Raw genomic sequence first — 26786 nt, forward strand, 5'->3', positions numbered from 1 at the left:
AGTGTACTAGGCAGTTTCTGTGCTGCTGAGCTATACTCCCAGCCCTTTTTATTTTTTATTTTGAGACAGCATTTTGAGACCAGGCTGGCCTCAAACTTGAGATCCTCCTGCCTCCACCTCCCAAGTAGCTGGGTTTATATGCATGTATCACTGCTCTTGGCCTTTTGGTCCCTTTAGTAGCTTTTGTATACTGTATTTAAGCAGTCTTTTTACCCTTCTCAATAATCTTTCTACCCAGACCAAGTTTCATTGATTCATTAATCCCTGCAAACAGAATCTATTCAGATGCTAGTTTTTTTTTCCATGGGATATTAATTCAGTGTCATTGTCATGTTTGTTACAAGGTGATCATCAAACAGGAACCTGGTGAAGCCCCTCATGTGCCCACAACAGGAGCTTCGAGCCAGTCGCCACTTCCTCAATATGTGACTGTGAAAGGGGGTCACATGATAGCTGTGTCGCCCCAAAAACAAGTCATTACTGCTGGAGAAGGGACTACTCAGTCACCAAAGATTCAACCCTCCAAGGTTTGTGTTGGGTAGAGATTGGGAGGTCAACATAATTAATAAATGCCAAAAAGATTCAGATTGACAGGGTTGCTAATCCCAAAAGAATCTGAATAGCAGCCCAGTTGCAAAGCAAGTCAGTTGATGATAATCCCATCTGCTCCACTAGTATCCATGACTAAAGTTGAGGCATGTATTATAGAGGGTCCAGGAATAGCCCAAGAGGCAAAGGAAAGCTGTGTCCTCTCTCTGGCAGCAGAGGTGACTGGCTTCACATACACAGCTTTCTACCTATTCAGATCTGAGATGGGACTACTGGTTTGTTTCTAATCACACCGCTATGTCCAGACTGATCTATTTGATGATTTCTTGGCTCTTTAAAGTGTTAATATTCCTTACAGTGTGGAGATATGGTGGAATTAATGAATCAGGAGAAATGTAAAATGGCCCTCAGTTCCATATTTTCCTACATTGATTGGAACTAATATCTATTGAATGCTTTTTGTGTCAGGCTCATATTTATATATTACCTGTAATCTTTAAACCACCCTGCAAGGTGGGTATTTTCACCCCCCTCTTTTTTTAGGGGAAGGAGTACCAGGGATTGAACCCAGGGTGTGGCTCTTTTTTTTTTTTTTTTATGGTGCTGGGGATTAGAACAGGGTGTGGCTCTTAACCACTGACCCACATCCTCAGTCTTTTTCATTTTTTATTTTGAGACTGATTCTTACTTAGTTGCTGAGGCTAGCCTCAAACTTTCAATCCTCTTGCATCAGCCTCCCAGGTCAATAGGATTATGGGTGTGCACCACCGTGCTGGACTATTTTCATCCTCATTTTACAAATGCAGAAATAAATCATGACTGAGAAGCATGGCAGCTTCCTAAGAGCATACAGCTAGTGAGTGACAGGGGTTTAAATCCATGTGTGCTGACTTCAGACCATTCCACTCATCCAGTAATGCTGAGCAGACATTCTGTCTTGTCACATGGCTATGTACCTAATGGTAACATAAGACTAAGAAAAAACAGATTTGTGCTAAAATGCCCTGAGTAAGGCTTAAGGGCACCTGGGAAGAAGTGCCACAGCAGAGTGAAAGAATTGCAAAGAATAAAGGGAGCATGAGAAAAGACACCACTGTTTACCCAGGATATTTAGGAGATAATGAGCTGTCTGCAAGGTAATACCATCCTTGGTTATTGCTGAAGTACATTCCTTGTAACTGTGCCTGAAAACAGGAGGGTGGAAAATGTCATCATTGTTCTTCCATATCATTTTGGCACAATAGAAACTCTTCTTACCATGTTTTCTGTGATAGATGAAACTGAGTCCACAATGGCAGGATGGGGAGTGGGAAGAAAAAAAGATCAGTGGATTACAGAAAGGGGAATGAAGGGAACAGTGGTGGGATAGGAATAGGAAAGACAGTGGAATGAATCTGACATAACTTACCAATGCACACATATGAATACGCCACTGTGAATTTCACCAAGAGTGGGATCCTAATTAGAATAAGGTATATTCCTTGCTTGTCAATGATATCAAAATGGACTCTACTGTCATGTGTAACTGAAAAGAAACAATTAAAAAAAGAAAAAAAGGGAGGTGCTACCTTCAACATGAAAAGTGACAGCCGAGGGATAAGTAAATTCCACATGGGAAGAAAGCAGTGTGGTGTGGTAAAAAGACCATGAGCTTTGAAATTACTAGTAACTACTCATTACTTGTATGACATGGTTAATCTCTGTGAACTCTGGTTTCTTCATCTAGTGAAAGACCTCTTGTCTTTCAGAGCTTAGGAAAATGAGAGAGCGTCATATGTAAAGGACCTAGCAGAGAACACGTGCTCAGTAAATAACATCTGATATGAATGTCATGTGTACTTATGTACAATGCCATGGTAACAATTATTATTGAGCACAGTTGGCTGTAGTTTTGAATATCTAGAGGCAAAAATCACATATACAAGAATGTTCTTACATGCTATAGACCTTAAAGTTGCGAATAGTTGTTTTTTGTTTGGTTTTTTTTTTTTTTTTTTTTTTTTTTTGGTAATTACAAATAATATTATTACCTTGGATAAATCTTCCCCTTTAGAATGCTAAATTCTCACTTGCCAAAGTTATGTTCACAGGGTAGAAATAGAATAACAACAAATACAGAACAAAGGTGTAATTTCCTTCTAGTTGTTTTGTAAAGCTAGAAGGAAATTAGCAATACCCAGAGAAGTATTGTGGAATGGGAAGAGGAGAGTGGTAGGTAAGTTTAGGTTCTAGGCTAAAATGTTGTTTTGTTAAAAACGAAGAACTAGCTTGGGATTATGATGTACTGCTTAAGGACCCTTTCTCCTCTGTAGTGTCTGTCATCAGCTGTGCATAGAACTTTTCCCAAAATAATATAGACTTTCCCATTCTCAGTTTTCCAGAACAAATGGTGTCAGGGTGAGGGGTCATCTTATGAGTGGTGTGCACATATTGGATAAGCTCTGTTAGTCAAGACTGCCCTCCTATGGCCAATTTGGGATATCATATTTTATAAGGCTCTTAGATTAAATGTGTCATATCTGTTAATAGCAAGAGTTCATGTTAGCAGCAGCTCTCATGTTAGCTGGGCATTTTATACTTATTCTCATTCCTGATTTTGTGGGGCAAATATTACCCATATTTTATAAATAAGAGGATTAGTGCTAAAGCTCAAAGTGGTTAAATAACTTACCCAGCTAGCTGCTGATGGACTTAAACAAGGAAACCAGGTCTCTCTGCTTACAGAAACCTATATACACTTTCTTCTGCTACACTGTGGTTTAATTAGTTTAAGGGGATTATTTTGTTTACATCAGTCATATTATCCAGACACATGGCAAATATATATTAGTATATATTACAATCATAGTAATATGCTGTATATACAATTATAATGTATTAATATATACTATATAATGTCATATTACTATATTGTGATATAGTAATTAATTAGAGCATCCCATTCATCAGTTGTATATGGCATATACTTTTATTCTACCTCCTAAATAATCTTATTTTTTAAAGAGGATCTAAAATTTCAATAAATATACAAAGTACTGTAAGCATTTGCATATCCTCTGAATTAGCATATTCATATTCAGATCTTTTTTTTCCAAATAGAACATGATTGATGTCAAGTTCACTTTGTTCTTCCAAGAAATGATACTATCATGAATTTGATATGTAGTCTTTTAGTCCGTACTTTCCTTGCATAAATATATAGCCATAGAAAACATGATGTTTGTGTTTTGAAGATTTACGTAAGAGATACTTGTGGTTTTTCGCAACTGCCTTTTCACTCAGTATATATCATTTAAAGTCTGTTAAAGCAGACCTATGTAGGTCTCATTGATCCATTTTTAATTGTGTGTGATATATATTCCATTGTCTCTTCCTCTGTCTGTAGACATTAAGAATGTTCTTATATGCTGTAAACCTTAAAGTTGCCAGTAGCTTTTTTGTAATTACAAATAATACTACCTTGGACATCCTGTATAAGTTTCCTTGAGCACATGTTTAAAATTTCTGTATATTCAGGTTTCTGTATTCCTAAAAGTAGAATTCTTCCTACATAGGGTATGTGAATTTTCAATTTTAGTAGATAGCCAGTGTCTCTCTGGAATGGCTGTACAAATTTATCTTTCTGTGAGCAGTGAACAAAAAGTTCTATTTCATCATATTCTCTAGCAATTCTTGATGTTATTAAGACTTTTTAAGAACTACTTTTTCTCTACCAGTTTGATGGGTGAAAAGTACTATCTACTATCTTTTTTGCCTTTAGAAGGAAGATTGTTTGCATTTCTTATAACCTTATGAGTCTTTTCATCTAGTTTCTGATCAGTTCTTTTATGAAATACAGAGCTGGGGAATGGCAAACCCTGACTCAGTTTGCCATCAATTAAATTGTTTGTTCTAACTTAACATCCTGCAGTTTGCTTTGTTTACCTGTGTAATATTTTCTTAATTAAAAGAGTTCACTTTACTTTGAAAACCAGATAGTTCTTAACTTTATTATTTGGGTCATAGGGTCTTTTTTTAAAAAAATCAATTAAATATTATTTTTGCTTAAGCTTTTTCCTTTTGAATCAAATGTAACTTTAAGGAGAAGAAAGACTAGAAAGAGACAGAAAAACATAACTTTTCTGGGCTGGGAGTGTAATTGAGTGGTAGAGCCTAGCATGGAGGAGACGCCGGGTTTAATCCCAGCAATGGGAGAGAAAGAGAAAGAGGTAACTCTTCTTACAGCTCAGTTGGAAGAGGCCATATAACAAATGACATGTGTTGTTAGGAATTCTAGAGATGGAAAGAAGAAATGGTTATTTCAGATGGGGATAATATAGAAGAGGCCACTGGGGGGAAAAATGATTTTTAAAAATATCTAGTGGAGTTTATAGTTCCTACATGAAAATCTTTATTTATATAATTTTCATAATGTGAATTTTAAAATTACCTGAATTTCTAATAGTAATGAAATGTTTACATAGATTGTCGTATATTATTCAAATGTTATTATTTTGCTCAGTATAAAAATGTTCTTGAAATATAACATTGGGAAATCCTTATAATAATGGAAAATGTTGGATAATAAACATAAAACTATACGTATAGTGTGATCCCAGTCCTGTTTTTTAAAATATATATTAGGAGGAATTGGAAGTATATATATTAAAGATATTAAGAGACTATTTCTGGTTGTGTAGAACTTTTTCTTTTTACTTCCTAGATTTTCTATTAAAAATCTTGTATTATTTTATAGTCATAGGAAGTTCTAGAAAGTAGTTGAGGTTAGGATAACAGCCTGTAAGCTTTTATTATTACAATATCCAAAATGTAAGAAATGTTGTCGTTTTATATCTGTCCAAGCAGCCTTGCTGGAGGACTGAATTAGACTCTGTGTGTCATATCCAGGCTTTTGCTTTGCTCTTTGCTAGAACAGAGTGGCTCCTCTGTTCCCAGAGCTCTTGCAGGGGCTATGAGAAGAAGCACTGCTGGACTCTCCTCTGTTTTGTACAGGTTGTTGGGGTGCCGGTAGGGTCTGCCTTACCTTCAGCAGTGAAGCAGGCTGTGGCAATCAGTGGTGGCCAGATCCTTGTAGCCAAGGCCAGCTCTTCTGTCGCCAAAGCAGTTGGTCCAAAGCAAGTTGTGACCCAAGGAGTTGCCAAAGCAATTGTGAGTGGAGGTGGAGGAACCATTGTTGCTCAGCCGGTCCAGACCTTAACCAAGGCTCAGGTCACTGCCGCTGGCCCTCCGAAGAGTGGATCCCAGGGCTCAGGTAACTGATCCTAATTGGGTCTCTTTCAGCAGCATCGCTGTCCAAAATTTCTGTTGCTAGTGATTTTATTTGTTGTTTGATTCTGACTTGGAAATTCTGTCAGGTTGAGACTATAAGAAGTGTATAAAAATGTTCCTTTTAATGAAACTTTTTATATAGAGGTTTGTAAGTAGTTTGCTTTTAAGTTTTATTATATCTGTTATTTATATTTTTATATATAATATGCATGATATACATGGAAGAAGAATAAAAATAGAGGATATTTCTTGATACTACTTTTAGGTCTAAAGGACAATTTTCATCTGTCCTCATCCTCACTTTGGGTTATGTTTCAGTCTTAAAATCCTGGTCCGATTATATCCAGCAACATTTTGAGATACCCAACTTAATAGATATCTATCAAATAGAAGTTTGAACACAAACACATGTTAACCTTTGATGTGTTAGTTCTGTGAGGGCTGTATATATATATATATATATATATATATATATGACATTAGACGTTTGTTAATTTTTAAGGTCTTGGTGAGGCCAAAGAATTGTTGTAGTCAATTGGGAGGTTGGAAGGTAATGCATATCCAAAATAGAAATTTCATAGGTGGTGCACTGCTAATGATAGCAGAGTTCACATTGTGGCATTAAAAATAAGTGCATGAGCTGAGCATGGTGGCACATGTCTCTAATCCCAGCTACTCAGAAGGCTGAGGTAGGAGGATTACAGGTTCAAGGTTAGCCTGGGCAAGTTAGGAAGATCCTTTCTCAAAAAGGACTGGGGATGTAGGTCAGTGGTAGATGACTTGCCTAGCATGTGCAAATGCCCGGGATTCAATCTCCAACAAGTGGCTGGGGGGAATACGTAAGATAGATCGAAAGGAATGACCTTTGAAGTTGAAGATGAAGCAGATGAGAAGCCGGAGAATAAATAAGTCATCCCTAGTGTTCACTGAGAATGCTAGTCTTTAGTGTAGGGAGTGACTGGGAGTTTGGTAAATGATAGCAACAGTGGGTGAGCCTGCAGTAAGCCTCAAAAAAACTGGGGCTTTTTCAGGAGTGAGGGGTGGTAATGGTCTGAAAGCCCAGTTACAGAGTACAAAGGCTCCCCTCCAGGGGCCTACTCTTCACATGTTAAGGTAAGATGACTAACCCCTAGATAAAGAGGCTGACATGTTTAATTACCACAAAAAGGTTGAGGAAGGTTATGATCACAGCAGGAATTCCAGGGCCACTTGGTCAAAGAGGTAGGAAGGAAGGAGGGAAGAGGAAATCAGATCAGGAACTGCCATGCCATGCTGGGTGACTTCTGGCGCTGACTGAAATTGAGATGGCCCTGTTGAGTTCTGTTAATAATAGAAAGGTTTTAGAGCTAGCTGTGGTCTCTAATATCTGGGGGCAGCTTCCAGAGTTCCTGGATCCCGGAGCTTCACAGCAAGGGTAATGAGGATAAGAACTACTCCAGCAGGCTGGTGGAAGCCTTTCTCTATGACTGACCCATGTGTTTCTATACACTGCATCATGGAGATTTTATTGATTTAAAGTAACTACAGAAAATTTTATATCTCAATCCCTTTTAAGACTCCTATAGAGGTTTTATAGCCATTGTGCATAGATAAGTAAAATTTAAGGAGTAAGTAAAAGCTCTTTGACTTAGATCAGACTTTTAAAAAGATGAATTAGGGTTTCATAATAATGTGCCAGCATTGACTGACCGTAGCATTTCTTAGTTCTCGGAAAGTAAAGGAGGCTGGAAGTCTTGTTTTAAATTAGTAAATTCATCTCTTACTAGAAACTGACTAAAGGAACATTAAACAAATGGAGTAAAATGTGTATTCATCCATAGATAGGGTGAGTATTTCATTAATTATGTAAACCACAGTATTTTTGAGAGTAAAAAGTCACTATATTAATAATTACAATGAGAGGCTTGGGAGTGTAGCTCAGTAGTAGAGCATGCTTAGCATGCGTGAGGCCCTGGATTCAGTATCCAGAATTAGTAAAAATAATTACAATGAACATAGGTGTAAACTAGAACTGTTCTAGCAACTGATCAGCCTGTTTATATACAATATAAATTGGTTTGTGGTAGGTGCTACTAGTGTCTTAATTATTTTTTAATTAGCAAGATATTTAAGAATACCTGAAGCATCTAGGAAACAAACTTCAGTCTGCTATTTGTTAGTGTTTTAAAATTAAGTACTTTATTACTCTGTATTTTGATTTTAGAGTATTGCTGATAGATCTAATAATCGGACTGTTTTTCCACCTTTTCTCTCTTTACCATTTTAGTGATGGCAACATTGCAGCTACCAGCCACTAATTTGGCCAACCTGGCAAATTTGCCTCCAGGCACTAAACTGTACCTTACCACGAACAGCAAGAACCCTTCAGGGAAAGGAAAACTGCTGCTGATCCCTCAAGGAGCCATCCTGCGAGCTACCAACAGTGCTAGTCAGTATTGTTGAATCATTTGGTCATTCCTCAGGTCTAGCTGAGGGACAGTTCTCACCGGCTCCAGGGAGCATTTTTGTGATTCTCTTTGGTGGTGTGGTGGTAGCTTCTGTCCAAATGGATTTAAAAATGTGCACATAATTTAGCTAGAAGCTGTTTAAATAATCAATCATAGTCTTAGGAGGTGACACGGTTATTTTGGGTTTCCCTATTCAGTTTGGGATGAGTGACAGATCACGCTGGGGTAGGATTTGATTGTTGAGGTTGTGTGGGGATGTCTAACTGACCTGTAGTGGAGAGTTCCTTTTGGAGTGGTATCTGAAAATCATCTGGTGAATCCTGGGGAAGGTCTTTCTGCTTTTCACTTTAAAGGGAATGAACAGGACTGGTATTAAATATCTCTGTTCGCTGTTATTTAGACGTACTTGTATTTGCTAGTTTGGAGATGGGAAGAGAAATCAAGCTCACCCTACTTTTGTATATATTAAGGCCCCAAGGAAATTAGCTAGTTATAAAAAAATTTAGAGAAAACCAGTTTAGATCATGTTGAAAAGGAAAGGGTAAAAGGAATGATTTTCCTCTGATCAGAGGTAGAATGGTGCATCAGTGAGACTCGTTAACACCCAGCTGGATGTGGTAGCACACCCTGTGATCCCAGTGACTCACAAGGCAGAGGCAGGAGCATTGTGAATACCAGGCTAGCCTGGACAACTTAGTGAGAACCTCTCTCAAAATAAAAAATAGAAAGAGCTGGGAATGTAGAAGAGTGCCCCTGTGTTCAATCCCTAGGACTGCAAAAAAAAAAAAAAAAAAAAAAGGAAGGAAGGAAGGACAGATGGAAGGAAAGGAGGAAATTTTTGGCAAGTGCATTGTGTAGTTTATTCTCTGTAATGAGTCATTGCCGCTCTCACCCTGATGTTTTTCCTGATACCTAAGCAGGAGAATGTCAGAAAGTTAGCTACGTAAGAAAAGAACAGTGCAAGTTCCAGAAAAAAACCCAGAAAGCTACTTAGATTTTTCTGATGTCCTCAGGATCAAAATGTACCATTGGGAAGGAATCTGTTCCACTTATAATAGTCACCAGAATTAAGGTGGGGAAGGAAGCTGATCTCTAATATTTATTAAGTAAATATTTAAATATTTATAATCTAGGTAGCTTGTAGACATTATCTCACACAAATGGAAGTAAAACAAACCCATAGGCTCCGAAGTGGGATTTGAAAAGCAAAATAGAATGGGGGTCCTTGAGTCATTATAAATGGGGGGATTTGATTAAAATGTTACTAAGTCAAAATGCTTATCAAAGATAAGTTGTTCATTATACTTAGAGCTGAAATGTAGTCAGCTGTCATTCAAATTCAAACTACATGTACAAACTACTCATCCAAAATGCTTGGGACCATCCGAGCATTGCAGTGCATACCTGTAATCTCAGCTACTTGGGGGACTAGGCAGGAGGATTGCAAATTTGAGGCCAGCCTCAGCAATTTAAGGGAAATCCTATCTGAAAAATAAAAAAGGGCTGGGAATGTAACTCAGTGGTAGAGCGCTCCTGGATTCAGTCCCCAATACTGCAAAAACAAAGCTTGGGACTAGAGGTATTTCAGATTTTTTTTTTTGGTGGGGGGGATTTTGCAACATTTGCAAAGACTTTACCAATTAGGTATCCTTAATTTGAAAATCTGAAATCTGAAGTCAGCTTCAAAATCCCAAACTTTTTCAGTGTCACAGTGCTCAAAACATTTTGGATATCAAAATTTCAGATTACAGATACCTGTAAGTAGATTTTAGTTTTAACTTCAGACTTTAGAAAGTTCACCTCAATCTTGTCACAGAGTAGACGTAATACAGAGGAAAGAAAAGTATGGAAAGCAGGAGGAATGGTGCTACAGGGGAAGCATCTCTGGACTCACCTGTTTTTTTTCCTGTTAAACCATTGCTTGACTCTTTATGATATGGCTGTCACTCATTGTATTTGCAGACCTCCAGTCGGGGTCAGCCACTGCTGGTAGTGGCGCTGCAGGAGGAAGTGGAGGTGGAGGCAGCAGTGGCAGTACTGGAGGCAGTGGCAGTGGAGGAACAGGAGGATCCCAGGGCACCACTGGCCCTGGAGGGATCTCCCAGCACCTGACTTACACATCCTACATCCTCAAGCAAACTCCCCAGGTCTGTTACTTGTGCCTCATATTTTAAACCATTTAGCTATCTGATAAGTGCCTTTAATTTTTAAAGTTCCTTTGCCTTTAGTGCTCTGGGACCAGTAACACTTACATTTTACCCATATTATAAATCTATATTTTGGGGGGTTTTTTTGAGACATGAGGAAATAGATTCAGAAAGACTTAACTAATTTATACAAGACTTTCTTGCTAAGCTAATGGTAAACTTTGGATTTAAATCCAGACCTTTCTGCCTCAAAGAAAGCTTGCCATTTTGTTTATTTTCTTCCAAAATCCGTGAAGTAATAAACAGTATTAACATACAGTTGAAATTTTGCTCTTAGAAGAGTGCAACCAGAGAGAGAGTATCAAGTAGTGGTATTTTGAGTAGGGTCAGATTCAGTAAGAAACAGGTTTCCACCTTCTTTACCCTTGTCCTAGAAATCTTTCATTCTCCTCTAAGAAACATAGTAGTATTTCGGTTCTAGACATTCCTATTGAAAAGGATGAATAGTTATCAATCTGATTAAATCCACCTTTGGAAACTAGATTGCAGAACTTAACTTTCCAATAACCAGCAGTATAACTACTGTGCAAAGTTTAAGAAGTGGAGTTATTCTTAGTTATATGTTAGTTATACTTAGAGCTGACTTAGTTTTCAGTTGTTTTAACTAAGTCAAAGGATGAAGGGGAGAGCATTGTAGCTTGTCACTTGGGTTCTTTTGATTTAAAGGATTAGAGCTATTCGTTTGAATTTAACAAATTCCTGGTTAATTCTTTTTCTCCCCCTAACTTAGGGCACATTTTTGGTCGGCCAGCCATCACCTCAGACATCAGGAAAACAACTGACTACTGGGTCAGTGGTCCAGGGAACACTGGGAGTCAGCACATCTTCTGCGCAGGGACAGCAGACCTTAAAAGTTATCTCTGGACAGAAAACCACTTTGTTTACACAGGTAAAGGTGTACCCGCACACACTCCTATTATGTGGTGATTGTGGCATTTAATTACTTTTTTATAGCTTCTCTCTTTACACAAACTATAAGAAGTTAAGTTTACATGAGAAAATGAACAATAAAATAGTATAGAAAATTAAAAATAAGTCTTGAGGGTTGGGAAAATATACCTGGAATGAGAAAATAAGACCAAGAGGTATTCAGATATACAAACAGTAGGATCCTATATAGTTAATAATATGAGGTGTAAATTTGACAGAAAAGGTAAAATGAGAACCTTGATGAATTATAAAATCACTGCTCTGAGAAAGAAAAAAATATATATATTTCCTTAGAAGAACCAAAGATTCTTTGATACTTTATTTGTATCCCTTCTCTGGAGAGATTTTATGAAAGATTTAGAATAGTGTAATAGATGATTTAGCCACAATATAATATAGTAAGTTAGTGCTCTAATGGGTTTGGGGTATGTTTCTTCAGCATTGTTTAGTATAAACCCAAGAACAACATCCAAATTTTTACTAGGTAAGGAACATCATAATCATTTGTAGGAAGATCCTATAACTAAATCTCCAAAATTTACCAGATTTTACAGACAAAAGTACAGAATATAGATTGTATACGTACCATTCATCCCAAAACAGCATTTTCTGTGACTATATATTTCAGCATTTCTCAGAAATCGGAATAAATATTAGATTTTTGCTAATGGACACTTTCTTTGTTGAGCATGGTTATATGTCTTTTCTTTAGTTTGTTAATTACATTGATTTGTTTTTATTTTCATTTTTTTTTAATGTTAAACCAACCTGTATTCCTGGGATAAACCTCACTTGGTTTTTATATATTATCCTTTGTTAACATATTGTTGTATTTAGTTTGATGAAATTGGTTTATATGGGGCTGGGGTTGTGGCTCAAGTGGTATAGTGCCTGCCTAGCACCTGTGAAGCACTGGGTTTAATCCTCAGCATAATATAAAAATAAATAATGATATAGTATCCACCTAAAACTAAAAAATAAATATTTTTTAACAAAAGAAATTTGTTTATAATTTTTTACAAAGGATATATTGGTCAGTAGTTTTCTTTGTAATGTCTATCTGGTCTGACTAACTGCAGCTTGAATTTATTTAATAGACAAAGATCTGTTCAGATATTATTTCTTCTTGTTTTTTCTGTAGACTTTTGTTTTCTATAATTGCTTATCCACTATGGGGTTCCTCAGCTAGCTTTTGAGCAGTCAATATAATAAACTTATTTATCTTTGCTACCATTTTTTGTGGATTTAATGCTGGGAGGAGTATTGTAGTCTGTGTTCAATCCCCCATTCTCAACCTGGAACAGAAAAATAGTTTTAGTTATCAAAATTAAGATCCACAATGAGCTGGGTGTGGTGATGCACATCAGACTGAGACAGGAGTATTCTAAGTTTGAGGCCAGCCTCAGCAACTTAGCAAGGCCCTCAGCAACCTAGTGAGACCCTGTCTTAAAATAAATAAAAAATAAAATAAGAAGGACTGGGGATGCAGCTGAATGACAAAGTGTCCCTGCGTTAAATCTCCAGTGCCTAAAAAATTCAAAAAAGATCCACAATAAAAATGAAATGGTATGATTATTTATGCATTGAACTGTGTAGCAGTGATTACACAGGGTACAAAAACTATTACCATATGAAGAGAACTTAATAAAAAGGTTTTTATTTGCATATATTTGAGAATTCAACTAATTGGATAAGAATTTGAATTGGAATAACACTGTATTAGTATATTAGTTTGTTATCTGTTGCTATATCAAAATATCCAAGGCTGAGTAATTTGTAAAGAAAGAAGTTTATTTAGGTCACAGTTTTGGAGACTGACAGTCCATGACTAGGTGGCCACATCTCTTTAGCCTCCGCTGAGAGTCACCTTGGCTGCATCATCATCATAACATGGTAGGTGGCATGCTTGTGGGAGCACATGTAAGAAGAGGTTACGTGGCAAGACAGCCAGAGGGATTCAGAGGTCAGACCTGTTCTTTTGTAACAACTTGATTTTGTGAGAATTAGCCCTCTCCATGAAACCAGCATTAATCCCTGACCTATTCACCTTCCAATAATACCTCCCATGTAAAGGTTCCAGCCCATTCACATTGCCATACTGGGGACCAAGCTTCCTGCACATATACAATCAAATCATACCCATACCATAGTGCATTGTTGGTAGGCTTAATTATGTATCTTTCTAACACTATATATATATCTTTTATGCCTTTGGAACATTAATAAGTTGATTATGCAGTTGGTCACCAAAAAAATCTTAGCATATCCCAAAAGTAGCATTCATTGTACCTAATTTTCTTGATTAGTTAAAAAAAAAAAAACTCAATGGCAATAATTAGAAGTACTTTGAAATATATTATTCTAAATTCTTGCATCAAAAAGAAATAAAAGGGCTGGGGTCATGGCTCAGAGATAGAGTGCCTAGCACATGCCGAGGCCCTGGGTTCGATCCCCAGCACCACATAAAAATAAATAAAGATATTATGTCCATCTACAATTTAAATAAATAAATAAATATTTTTTAAAAAGTAATTTATAGATTACATTTTATTAGCTTTCCTAGAGAAACAGAACCATAGGATATATATATACACACATATATATATAAATGGAGATTCTAAAAATTGGCTCATGATTATGAAGACCAAGTCCCAGATATGTCAGGTCTGCAGTCTGGAGAAACAGGAAAACTCGTGGTATAATTCATTCTGAGGCTAGAGGCCTGAGAGCTCATTGGAGTTGGGGCATGCACATGATAGGATATGCCCCTGATTTTGAAGAACCAGGAACCAGGAGCTCTGATATCTAAGAGCAGGAGATGGATGCCCCAGCTCAAAGAGTGAGAGTAAGAATTTGCCTTTGATCTACCTTTTGTTGTTAGGCCCTCAATAGATTGGATGTTACATTGGTAAGGGCACATCTCTGATGCTAATCTATTCTGAAAATACCCGGAATTAATGGTTTACCAGGTATCTGGGTATCCCTTCCACTCACTCAGTTGATATAAAATTAACCATCACAACAGTACTTTATATTAAAATCTATGGAAGCAACTCAGATCTTTTGGAAGCAACCCAATTTTCATGTATAAGAGAATTCAAACTTTTTTTCTTTTTCTTTTGTTTCTTTACTCCTTCTGTGTGTGTGTATGTGTGTGTGTGTGCACGCGCGCGCACACATGCGCGTGTATATGTTTGTATGTGTGCGAGAAAGAGATACTGAGGATCAAGCCCAGGACTTTTTTATAGCCTAGGCAAGCGCTCTACCACTGAGCTGCACCCCAGCCCACATTTAGAGTTTTACCACATTATGTACAACCACAGGAATGGGATCCTAATTAGAATAAGTTATACTCCATGTATGTATGATATGTCAAAATACACCCTACTGCCATGTATATCTTTAAAAAAAAAACAACTAAGTTTTAAATTCTTTTTTAGTTTTAGCTCTCATCAGTCATGATTAAAGTATAATCATATAAAATAATGCACAGATTATAAATGTACTGCTCAGTGAGTTTTGAAATATATACATAAATAAATAGATGCAATCACTGTTCCAATCAATATATAGAATATTTCACTCTAAAACATTTTTCTATTTCTCTCCACTTTTCTATTTCTCTCATCAGAGATCAGTTTTTATGTGTTCTTGAACTTCACTTCAATGGAATTACATAGTATATGCTCTTTTTATGTCTAGCATCTATTGCTCAACATAATTCTTTGAGATTCATTTCAATGGGATATATATATACACATACACACACAGATAGATATATAAATGGAGATTTATTCTAAAAATTGGCTCATGATTATGGAGATCAAGTCCCAGATATGTCAGGTCTGCAATCTGGAGAACCAGGAAAGCTAGTGGTATAATTCATTCTGAGGCTAGAGGCCTGAGAGCTCTTTGGAGTTGGGGCATGCACATGAATTTGAAGGATCAGGAACCAGGAGCTCTGATGTCTAAGGGCAGGAGATGGATGTGTGTATCAGTAGTTTATATTTTTTAATTTTTGAATATATTTTGTTGCATAACTCTTGACAGACATGGATTATTTCCAGCTTTTGTCTTATGAATTAAACTACTATAAACATTCTTACACAGGTCTTTTTGTGCAGAAGAACAACTCAGATAGCCTAATGTATGTTTATGAGTGGTTGTACCATTTGATTCTCCCATAAATAACATCAGAGTTGCTCCATATCCTCACCAACACAGAGGATTGTCTTTTTTCTTTTTTTTTAAGATACTATTTTTTAATATTTTTTTTTAGTTGGTAGGCATTTATTTCATTTATCTACTTACATATGTGCTGAGAATCGAACCCAGTGCCTCACACATTCTAGGCAAGTGCTCTACCACTGAGCCACAACCGCAGAATTGTCATTTTTAATTTTAGCATTTTTGTGACCGTGAAGTGATATGTTATTGTGGTTTTAATTTGTATAAGACTCCATTGCAAATTATGCTATGGCTGGTCCTTCTGGATTCTAATCAGGTCTTCTTCAATTACTAGCTAGCTGTATGACCCTGATAAAGTCACTGAGCTTAATCTCCTCTAAGGCAGAACTAAAATCAGCCCTATCTATTTAGTGAGAATAACAATTTATGAATGACATAAGATACATGTAAGTTTTTTCTAACATTCCGGCAGGCAGTAAGCTCTCAGAAACTGAAAAAAATGGTATCTGCTTGTTAGTGACATAAATTTTGGGCACTAAGTAATAGATAGGGGCCCGCAAACTACACCCAAGACTTTCTGTTTTTGTAAATAACATTTTATTGAAACACAGCCACACTTGTGTCATGTTGTCATCATAGAATTGAGGAATTGCAACAGAGATTTCTGTAGTCTACAAAGCCAGAAATGTTTGTTTATTCCCTTTACAAAAAAAAGAAAGTTTACTGAGCCTTGACTTAGACCACTGAGACAATATTTGCTGAGTGGTTCTCCAGTACTAAAATGCTAAGCCAGTATAGAGCCTAGAGCCCCTGAACTTACCCATTTGAGTCTGGCCCCGAGTTTGAGTTTCATGGTAATTTGTAAACTAATCCATTTACTTGTTCTGTATTAGTGCATTTATAAGTCAAAGGTCATTAAATTTAGACTTCTTAGGTTCATAAAAACTTCATCTAATCTCAATTAGCAAGACTTCCTTGGATGTGCTCTCACATGTAAATAAACAATAAATTGTGTCTCTTAGTGTTACCTTATTACTCTGTCCCTTTTGTTTCTGCAGGCAGCAGCTGGGGGACAGGCATCTCTAATGAAAATATCTGATAGCACCTTGAAGTCTGTGCCAGCCACTTCACAACTCTCAAAGCCTGGAACCACAATGCTGAGGGTAGCAGGAGGAGTTATCACAACTGCTACTTCCCCTGCTGTGACCCTCTCAGCCAATGGTCCTGCACAACAGGTGAGTTAGCATTGCAGTAGAAAATCATGAAACATGAAAAAGGAGGAACATAAGGAAGATAGATTCCCAAGAGGCACAGCATTGTGCCTTTTTTAAATTGGAATTTTTTTTTTTTTAATTAGAGCTTTATAATTATACATAGTAGTTGGGTTCATCCCAACAAACTCACAGATGCATGGAAATCAATTTCAGTCATAATGTTGTTCTTTCTTAAAAAAAATTGATATAATTCACATACTATAAAATTTCCCATTTTTATAGTGTGCAATTCATTGATTCTTATTATATTCACTGGGTTGTACTTATCATCATCTAATTCCAGAACATTCTTATTGTCCCCCAAAGAAACCGAATACCCATTAGCAGTCACTCCCCTGGCCTTACCCTATCCCTACATAATCACTAACCCTTCTTTCTTTGTGGATAGTCCTATTTTGGACATTCATATAAATGTAGCCATACAACATGTGACCTTCTGTGTCTGGCTTCTTTTGCTTAGCATAGCATTTTCAGGGTTCATCATGTTATAGCATGTGTCAATACTCCATTCCATTTTGTAGCTAAATAATGCTCAGTTTTATGGACATACCACATTTTTGTCCATTCATCAGTTGACAGACATCTGGGCTGTTTTCTGCTTTTTAACAATTATGAATAACGCTACTGTGAACATTTATATACCAGCTTTTGCATAAACAAATATTTCTCTAGTTAGTATGTCTAGGAATGGAATTGCTGGCTCATATGAAAAGTAGTGTTTAACATTTTGAAGACCTGGCAGACTGTTTCCCAAGAGCTGACCATTTTATAGTCATTCTAGCAATGTATGAGAGTTCCAATATCTACATCCTGATTGATACTTGTTATCCTTTTAAAAAAAATCATCACCATCTTCATGGATGTGAAGTTGTATCTCATTGTGGTTTTGATTTGAAATTCTTTGATAGGTAGTAATATGGAGTATATTTTTTATGAACTTATGGGCCATTTATTTAGCTTTGGAGAAATATCAGATCATTTGTCCATTTCTTAGTTGGCTTATCTGTATGTTATTAAATTGTTGAATATTTCATGTAGTCTAGATTCAACTCTCTTACATGTTTGCAAAAAATGTCTCCCACCCTGAGCTTTTTTTCTTAATGGTATCCTTTGAACCACAAAAGTTTTTGGTTTTGATGAAATCTGATTGATCTATTTTTCTTTTCTTGTTCTTTTGGTGTCACGTCATAATAAACCATTGCCTAATCCAAAGTCACAAAATTTAAGCTTACTTTTCTTCTATTTTATATTTAATTCTGATTAATTTTGAGGTGTCATGTATTGTGTGAGTTGGAAACCAAATTGCATTCTTTCATATGTAAATATCCACTTGGCCCAGCAACATTTGTTGAAAAGACATTTCTCCTATGAATTGTCTTGGGACTCCAAAGCACTTTTACCATCTGACTTCACACTCCACAGCTGCTGCTGCTTCTGTGCTTCTCTGCTTTGCAAGCTCCTTAGCATACACTTTCTGACTTTCCACCTGCTTTCTTCTGCCAAGAATGTTCCTTCCTCTCTCATCTTTGACTTGAATATTGAAGGGTCATTTAAAGTAGTCTGTATCTTACCTGAAGCATTCTCCAGTACCCTCCCTTTTGCATCCCTAGTCAAAAGCATTGATTTCCCTCTCAGTTGTGTGCCGTGCACCTATGCCTGCAGTGGCACTCATCATTCTGGTGACCACTCTTCCTTGGGGGCTTTTAGCTCTGAGCTCTAACATTTGATACTGTGCCTGCCATGTAGTAGATGTCTCTTGAATGAAGTGACAGATTTTAAAACTCTAGTTGTTAATAAAGCCCATTTTATTTCATTTTTACATTCTGAGAATATTTCTTTCTGTTTTTCTGGTGTTGAAATAATAGATGGTGAGTTATTTTTTAATGTAACACTACGATACACTCTCATTTTTCTGGTCTATGAAATCTAAAAGCATAGAAATCACTGATTAGAGAAGCCATACTTTTTTTTTTAATGGCATGACATTTAATAAATAATAACAACTAATAGTTCGTATTTGCTGAGTGTGCTGTCTGGCAGTCACTGCTCCAAGTAAGTCACACTGCTTTCTTCTTAATTTCTTCATTTCTGGCCCTGTGGGTAAGCAGTCTGAAGGAGCAGTCCCTGGCTCATCCTCTACCCTTGGTTCTGTAATGAAAACTACTGGGCAGCCGCAAGTGTGTGTGAGCCAGGCCGCCGTGGGAACCTGCAAGGCTGCAGCTCCCACTGTCGTCAGTGCCACCTCCCTGGTGTCCACACCAAACCCCATCTCAGGGAAAGCCACAGTATCAGGTCAGTTGTATCATGATGTTATTTCTCTCAGTTTTTTACCTGGGGCTAGAATATTTTTGGAAAGTCTTAATATTTTGTTTAATAAGTTACTAAAATATAACGCAGAAATATTTTACAGATACCTGCTTTTTAGATAAATTATTCTTATATTAAAATGTATATACAAATTTCCAAGTCCAAGACTTAAAATTTATCATTAAAAATAATTATTCAGTTTACAGATTAAACTTTTTTTTTTTTTTTCGGTGGTATGGGGTTTGCACCCAGGGATGCTCTACCACTGAGGCACATCCCCAGGCCTTTTTACTTTTCATTTTGAGATAGGGTTTCACTCAGTTGCTAAGGATGGCCTCAAACTTGCCATCCTCCTGCCTCACCTTAAGTAGCTGGGATTACAGGTGTGTGCCACCACACCTAGATGAATAATCATTTTTAAATGATTTAATAAAATTGTAGCCACCTGAAATTTTGTTGGGTATTTTAGCTGTCTTCATAATGTAATTTATGGAGAACTAACAGTTTGCTCTCCTTAAAGAACCCATTTCTTTTTTATAAATTATCAATTTTGACTGGAATTCATTATAAAATAGCATACTTTTATTTCCTCTTATGAACAAAATATATATATATATATATATATATATTTCACTAACTCTAACTCATAATTTTTGACGTTAGTTATTATATTGGATAGATATGCTTGAGATTTGGCAAAATGTATGATACCTTTGTGCCGGCACTAAATGGCCCCATAAAAATGTTTCTTTTAATTCTTTATGTAGGGCAAAATTTGTGTGTGTGCGTGCGCACTCCAAGGATTAAACCTAGAAGTGGGCTGGGGATGTTGCTCAAGCGGTAGCGCGCTCGCCTGGCATGCGTGCGGCCCGGGTTCGATCCTCAGCACCACATACCAACAAAGATGTTGTGTCTGCCGAGAACTAGAAATAAATATTGAAAATTCTCTCTCTCTCTCTTTAAAAAAAAAAAAAAAAAAAACCTAGAAGTACTTAACCATTGAACCACATTCCCAAACCTTTTTTATTTTGAGACAGGGCCTCACTAAGTTGCTGTGGCTATCTTTGAATTTGTGATCCTCTTGCCTCAGCCTCCCGAGTTGCTGGGATTATAGGCATACACCACTGTGTCCTTCTTGAAAGAAAAAGAAATAAAAATTTCAGGAGCTGCATTATATTTTCATTAAGTTCCATAGCAGTTCTGGAATCTAACTTACTGCTTTTCAAAATTCTAGGGAAAATAACTTTCATTCTAGAATTCTTTAGGCAGCAAGATCATTTTTGAGTAAAGGTAGAATTATTTTCTGACAAAGTTTCTAATGTATTTTCTATACACTGTCCAAAGACATTACTTAAACATATGCAGAATGAAGACATATAAACCAAAAAAGAGCAGAGAAAATAGAAGATCCAGTTTAGAAGAAAGGTAAAGCGTAATAGTGCAGAGATAGTACATGACTGAGAGCTGTGTGGCAGCTCTAGGAAGCACCAGGCCAAAGTGGAGCAGATCAGAGCTCCTGGAAGGGCTTCTCTTCTGAGAAGTGGAACTGTAGACTGTGGAGGGGGTTTGACATATGCAGAATTCTATTAAGGGTTAGCTTAAAGCGCTCTGGAAGGAGATGGAAAGACTTGGGAAAAGGTTAGAAGAAAACTAAATTTTCAAATGATAAGGGAGGAAATTGTTAACATCAGAAAATAAATGGAATTATGATATCAGAGTACACTCATCTGGATAATCAAAGAGTAGTATTGGAGTGTGGGGAGGAGTGAGTGAAAGTGCCTCAAGGCCAACCTCATTAGTCAGGTGGTCACATGAAAAATCAGTGAATCAAAGCCTGTACCATACACATTCTTTTAAAATTGCTGAGGTACATATTAAAAGAAAGAACCAAAAGCGTTAAAAAGTGGATGCTCCCCAGCTGCTTGAGAGGCTGAAGCAGGAGGATTGAGAGTTCAGAGCCAGCAAAAGTGAGGCGCTAAGCAACTCAGTGAGACCCTGTCTGTAAATAAATACAAAATAGGGCTGGAGATGTGGCTCAGTGCCTCTTGAGTTCAATCCCCTGTACAAAAAAAAAAAAAAAAAAAAATGGATGCTACTGGAACTAGATGAGAATTAGGGGGTGGAACAAGGGGTGACAGGTTTTAGTTTTAAGGCTTTGTGTCCTTTTTTTTAACTTTTAAACTGTGTACCACATAATAATTTGATAAAAATAAGAATTTTTAAAGTACAGAAACACCAGACCATAATTGTACTCCCCAAGGGAGTACGTATCTCAATAAGTACTACTACTTAACTGATTTAACATTTCTCTGTTTCAAAGGAAAATTTTTCTGTTCATTGAAGGCCTTGTTTTAGAAAGAATTTAAAAGGATTTCTTTCCATCAGGTGTGGTGGCACACACCTTTAATTCCAGCAGCTCAGAAGGCTGAGGCAGAAGGACCATAGGTTCAAAGCCAGCCATGGCAATTTAGCAAGAGACCCTGTTTCAAAATTTTAAAAAAAGGGAGTAGGGGTGGGGTTGTGGCTCAGTGGTTAAGTGCTCCTGGGTTCAATCTCTGGTCAAAAAAAAAAAAAAAATTAAGGTTTTTTTTTTTTTTCCTTAGTTCAAACCAGCTGCTGTCCTTGTAGGCCATAACATACCCATAGCCTCCAGTGCTGTTTTTAGTAGATGTTGTCATATGTTTGTGTCTGCTGTGCTCTTCCAGTAAAACTTCTTTGTTATTCCAACCCCCCAGCCCCATCCCTTCTGAAACACTTGGAGCAATTTGTGATGCAAAGACAGCTATGGAAATTACCTTTATGATAAATAAGAGGATGACCCTTCTAAAATGATAGAGAACATTTGATGTTTGAAAAATAGAGGCTGCATAAAGATAGGAAATATAAATCAAGATATACAGATTAAAGTATAGGTGCAAAGGGTGCGTTTTCCTTTTACTGAATAAATTTGGTGGCGCTAAAAAAAAAAGTATAACTGGGCATGGTGGTGCACTCCTGTAATCCTAGCCATTCGGGAGCTGATGCAGGATGATTGCAAATTCAAAGCCAGCCTCAGCAACTTAGCAAGGCCCTAAGCAACTCAGCAAGACCCTAATGCAAAATAAAAAATAAAAAGGGGCTGGGTGGTGGCTCAGTGGTAGAGCACTTGCCTAGCATGTGTGAGGCCCTGGGTTCACTCCTCAGCACCACATATAAATAAATAAAATAAAGGTATTGTGTCCATCTACAACTTTAAAAAATAAAAAGGATTGGGGGTATGACTCAATGGTTAAGCACCCCATGATTACCCACCCCACTCCCCCCCAAAAAAGGTATGAAGGGACCATGGAAGAAGATGCAGATACAGAGGGACCTGATTAAAATGGACCCCAAATAATTTGAAGCCAATTTTGGAGACGTTCTTTACCCAGAATAAGGTTTTTTTTTTTTTAATATTTATTTTTTAGTTACAGGTGGATACGGTGTCTTTATTTTACTCACTGGTGCTGAGGATTGAACCCAGTGCCTCATGCATACTCCCTCTGAGCCACAACCCCAGCCCCAGAATAAGTTTTTAAGTAGGAGAATGACAGTTTTCTACATCAAAATACAAAATTTGTGTTCATTGTGCACGCATCATTGCTATATACAAAGCAAATAAATGGTCATAGAAAACAGACATGGAAAGGAAATGTCTTAAAATGTTGATTCCAGTCATCTTTGCAGTAGGACTTTGGGTGGCCTTTTATCCTTTCTATTAATCCTGCATTTATTTGCAAAATTTTCTGTATTACTCTGTGATTGGGCAAGGACACTTTAAAAATAAATCATTATTATCACATCAGTGATAGATTGTGAATTCTGCAGCTTCATTTGCTGCTTGCTTCCAGCCCTTTATTTCTTTTTTTTTTTTTTTAAAGAGAGAGTGAGAGATGGAGACTTTTAATATTTATTTTTTAGTTTTCGGCAGACACAACGTCTTTGTTTTTATGTGGTGCTGAGGATCGAACCCGGGTCGCACGCATGCCAGGCAAGCGCGCTACCGCTTGAGCCACATCCCCAGCCCCACCAGCCCTTTATTTCCTGAAAGGTGAATGTCCTGGAAGCTTCTCTTGGGAGAAAACATGAGTGGCAGAAAGGGCACGAGGCTTAAAGGAAACATCTAATCTTGAGCTTGGCCTTATTTTCCAACTTATTTTAGGATTGTTAAAGATTCACTCCAGTCAGTCCAATCCCCAGCAGGCTGTCCTCACGATTCCCAGCCAGCTCAAACCACTCAGTGTAAACACCTCTGGAGGTGTGCAGACCATACTGATGCCTGTGAATAAAGGTATGACCTCACCCCTGGTTTTGTCACACAGGTCCACCTTGGGGAAGGTTCTACTATTTGGTGATGGCTTGCCCTGTATAGCCTTCCCATTAGCTGTGACACATCCTGGCCTACGGGTACTAACTCTGGGGCTGAAAGTAAAACCCAAACAATCCACCGGCTTCTAAATAGCTGCCCATTTCTAAAGTTGAGTCAAGGGAGAATGTTGTTAAGTATTTGTGGGAATTTAGGCTAATTGGCTTTTTGTTTTTTAGTTTCCTGACAAGCCACAATTTCCAGTTGAGGATTTAGTTCATTTACCCTGGTACTAATAATAAACAGCCCAACTTGTTGGATCACTGAATGAGGACCTTACCATTCCCATTGTCCTGAGACTGTGCTATTAGTCTAATATGGGGCTGCCACATGGAAGTTAGATCATCCTTATTAAAAGTAATTTCCATCTCTGTTATATCCCCCTCCTTTTGCCTTTTAGTGGTTCAGTCATTTTCTACCAGCAAATCACCTACCATTCTGCCTGTAGCTGCCCCAACTCCAGCTGTCCCCAGCTCTGCTCCAGCAGCTGTTGCAAAAGGTATGTAGGATCTCATGGTGTTTTTGTCCTGAAATTTTATGCATGACATTACTTTAGTCTGGGTTCTTTGAATTTTCAGCATCTGTCACTTGGCAAATAGTTAATGGCTACTTATCTAGTAGACTTGACATTGAGTGAATATAGATCTGTAAAGCATCATTTCTGCCCTCTAAGACTTTATAATCAGGTTGAAGAGAGCTGTAGTTAACAGCAAGCAATGATTGACAAATTAAAGATAAGTGGTCTGGAAAATGATTGCTGAAATATTGCAGTCTAGTATGTCTAATCAGGGTTGTTGGGATGTGGAGGGGACAAGACTTTGTGTGGGGCATGGATTATAAATTGGACTTTAAAGATTAGAGCTTGTAGGGGCTGGGGATGTGGCTCAAGCGGTAGTGTGCTCGCCTGGCATGCATGCGGCCCGGGTTCGATCTTCAGCACCACATACAAACAAAGATGTTGTGTCCGCCGAAAACTAAAAAATAAATAATAAAAAAAAAAGGAGAGTAGAGCTTGTAAGCAACATAACTGAAAACGGGAGTAGACCTCAAACAGATCAACAAGCTGTTTTTATTAAGCAGTGGTGGAATGGCACGTGGCACATTTTCAGGGTAGAAAATGGCAACTGGTTACAGAAGGGTCTGTGTTTTATAGGTTACAGTGGGGGTGAATTAATCATTGGAGACTTGGGATGTGCTGGCTGGCAGTCAGGAAACTAGTTGTGCAGGTTAAAAATCTAACTCACGAAAACAGCTATAAAAGCTGGAAACTCAATTCAGGGAAACAGTTGTAAAAGCTTAAAACTCATTGTTACCAGGATAAAAATCCAGAGCCCATTTGTTTGCTTTTTCCTTCCGGACTCCATGTTACTGGGAAAGGATGGAAGATTGGGGCCAATTGTTTGCCTTCCCCTCCTCCCCTCCTGCATCACACTGTCCTCCTTTTCTCCCTGGGAGCCATCATTTCCCTTTTATTGGGGGATGTTATTTTCCATATGCTTCAGAGCATTTTACCTGTGGAGAGGTCAGTGGGGGTGCAGATTAAGGAAACAGTGGAGACAGGGACTCAGAGGATTTTGGAGGGGGGAAGTAGACCAATAAGAGATTCATTTGGGGAGCCAGTTATAGTAAAGGAGGGACAAGACTGGTGATCTTGCAGGGGTACTTTCCTGACGACAAGAATAAGGCAGTAGCCAGGCACTGTGTGTTCACCAGTAATCCCAGCTGCTCAGTATAGTGACAAGAAGGATGGAGACTTGAAGATAAAAAATAAAAAGGACTGGGGATGTAGCTCAGTGTAAAAGCATCCCTGGGTTCAATCCCCAATGTCACAACAACAATAAAAAGCAATAATATAGTTCAAAACACAATTTGAGTCTAATGTATGAAAGATGATATATCATGAGCTATGTAATGCTTTAAATAATCAATAAAAAAAAAAAGCAATAATATGAATTTCAGCAACACACTTGCTATGTATAATGTGTCCAGTAATGACAGCTTCTTGTGTTCAGAGCCTGCAGTGTGCCAAGCACCATTCTAGCTGCTTTATGGCCATCACAGGCTCTTATTCCAATACTTCAGCATAGCTGTTGCCCACTCTATGCCTATTTTGCAGATGAGGAAGCAAGTTTGGAGATATTAAGTATATATTTCTTGAATCTAGAAAGCAGTGAAGTTAGAATTTGAAATAATATGTGTCTACCACCATTCTGGGCTGCTTTCAAACATGCCAGGATGTCATGAGAATCTCAGAAAGAGATGTATTTGTAATTTACTAAGTACTCACCTAACACAGGGTTGGCTGACTGAGATCTACTTCCTGTTTTTGTAGGTAGAACCATACCTATCATCATTATAGGCATGTGCCACCACGCCCGGCTGAAACTAATTTTTTTTTAATGAGCAAAAAAAATATGGACAGTTGCTTCACAGAAGAGGACATCCAAATAGCTCATAAGGAAAAGTATTCACCCTCAGTAGTCATCAAGGAAAAGTAAATAAAAGCATAGTAATAGACCAGAATCTCTAAAATAAAAGGATTCACAATATCAAGCGTTGGCAAGGATGTAAAGCAGCTAGAACTTGGATACACTGCTAGTGGTTTCTAAATTGAAACAATTGCTTTAAAAACCAGTTTGGCAGTTTCTAATAAAGTTAAATACCCATCCTATGTTCCAGTTCCAGCAAATCCACTTCTAGGAAATGAATGCATATGTCAACCAAAAGGCATGCATTGCTACTCATAATAGCTAAAATGGTGTTGACACACACAAAAAAGCATGCACAATATGATTCCAGAACTACAGATTTTTAAATGGGCAAAAGGTAGACATCTTTGTCTGAGATGAACTGCCAGAAGCATAAGGTAGGCTGCCAGAGGCAGGAAGGATACATCTTGATTTGAATGGTGGGTACCCAAGTATATGTATACGTATGTATACTAAAATTCTTTGAACTCAGGGTTTGTTTATTGAATGCTTGCTATGCATCAGTGAAGAAGAAAAAAGATGTATATCTCAGTTGTAGATCCCTGTTGTTAAAGGGAATTACTGAAGAATATTGAGTGGGCTGATGACTAAAGTCTTTTTTGGAAAGTTACCTAATGTGGATGTTCAGAGTGGGTTGTCAAGGAAAGAGAATGGAGGCAGGGCAGCTGGGACAGAAGCAGTAGCTGTATAATCATGATTTTTCAAATCAAATTAGACAGTAGAAAGAAAGGAAGGCACATGCT

General features: G+C 37.5%; 1 protein-coding gene across 5 annotated transcripts in view; it reads left to right on the forward strand.

Annotated features, from left to right (window-relative positions):
- Positions 1 to 26786, forward strand: part of YEATS2 (YEATS domain containing 2) — an 88792-nt gene that overhangs the window by 48621 nt on the left and 13385 nt on the right. For 4 of the 5 annotated variants that reach the window (XM_081302355.1, XM_081302354.1, XM_081302358.1 and 1 more), the window contains 9 exons: positions 345 to 527; positions 5542 to 5800; positions 8084 to 8245; positions 10227 to 10411; positions 11202 to 11360; positions 16648 to 16824; positions 18969 to 19155; positions 23351 to 23479; positions 23955 to 24053. In XM_081302355.1, the coding sequence (XP_081158481.1) occupies positions 345 to 527; positions 5542 to 5800; positions 8084 to 8245; positions 10227 to 10411; positions 11202 to 11360; positions 16648 to 16824; positions 18969 to 19155; positions 23351 to 23479; positions 23955 to 24053 (1540 nt within the window). The remainder of the gene's footprint in view (positions 1 to 344; positions 528 to 5541; positions 5801 to 8083; positions 8246 to 10226; positions 10412 to 11201; positions 11361 to 16647; positions 16825 to 18968; positions 19156 to 23350; positions 23480 to 23954; positions 24054 to 26786) is intronic. The other variant, XM_081302357.1, reaches the window with a different exon arrangement.

Source organism: Spermophilus citellus (genome assembly GCF_964194105.1).
Source record: "Spermophilus citellus genome assembly, chromosome: 7".
NCBI classification, from domain to species: domain Eukaryota; kingdom Metazoa; phylum Chordata; class Mammalia; order Rodentia; family Sciuridae; genus Spermophilus; species Spermophilus citellus.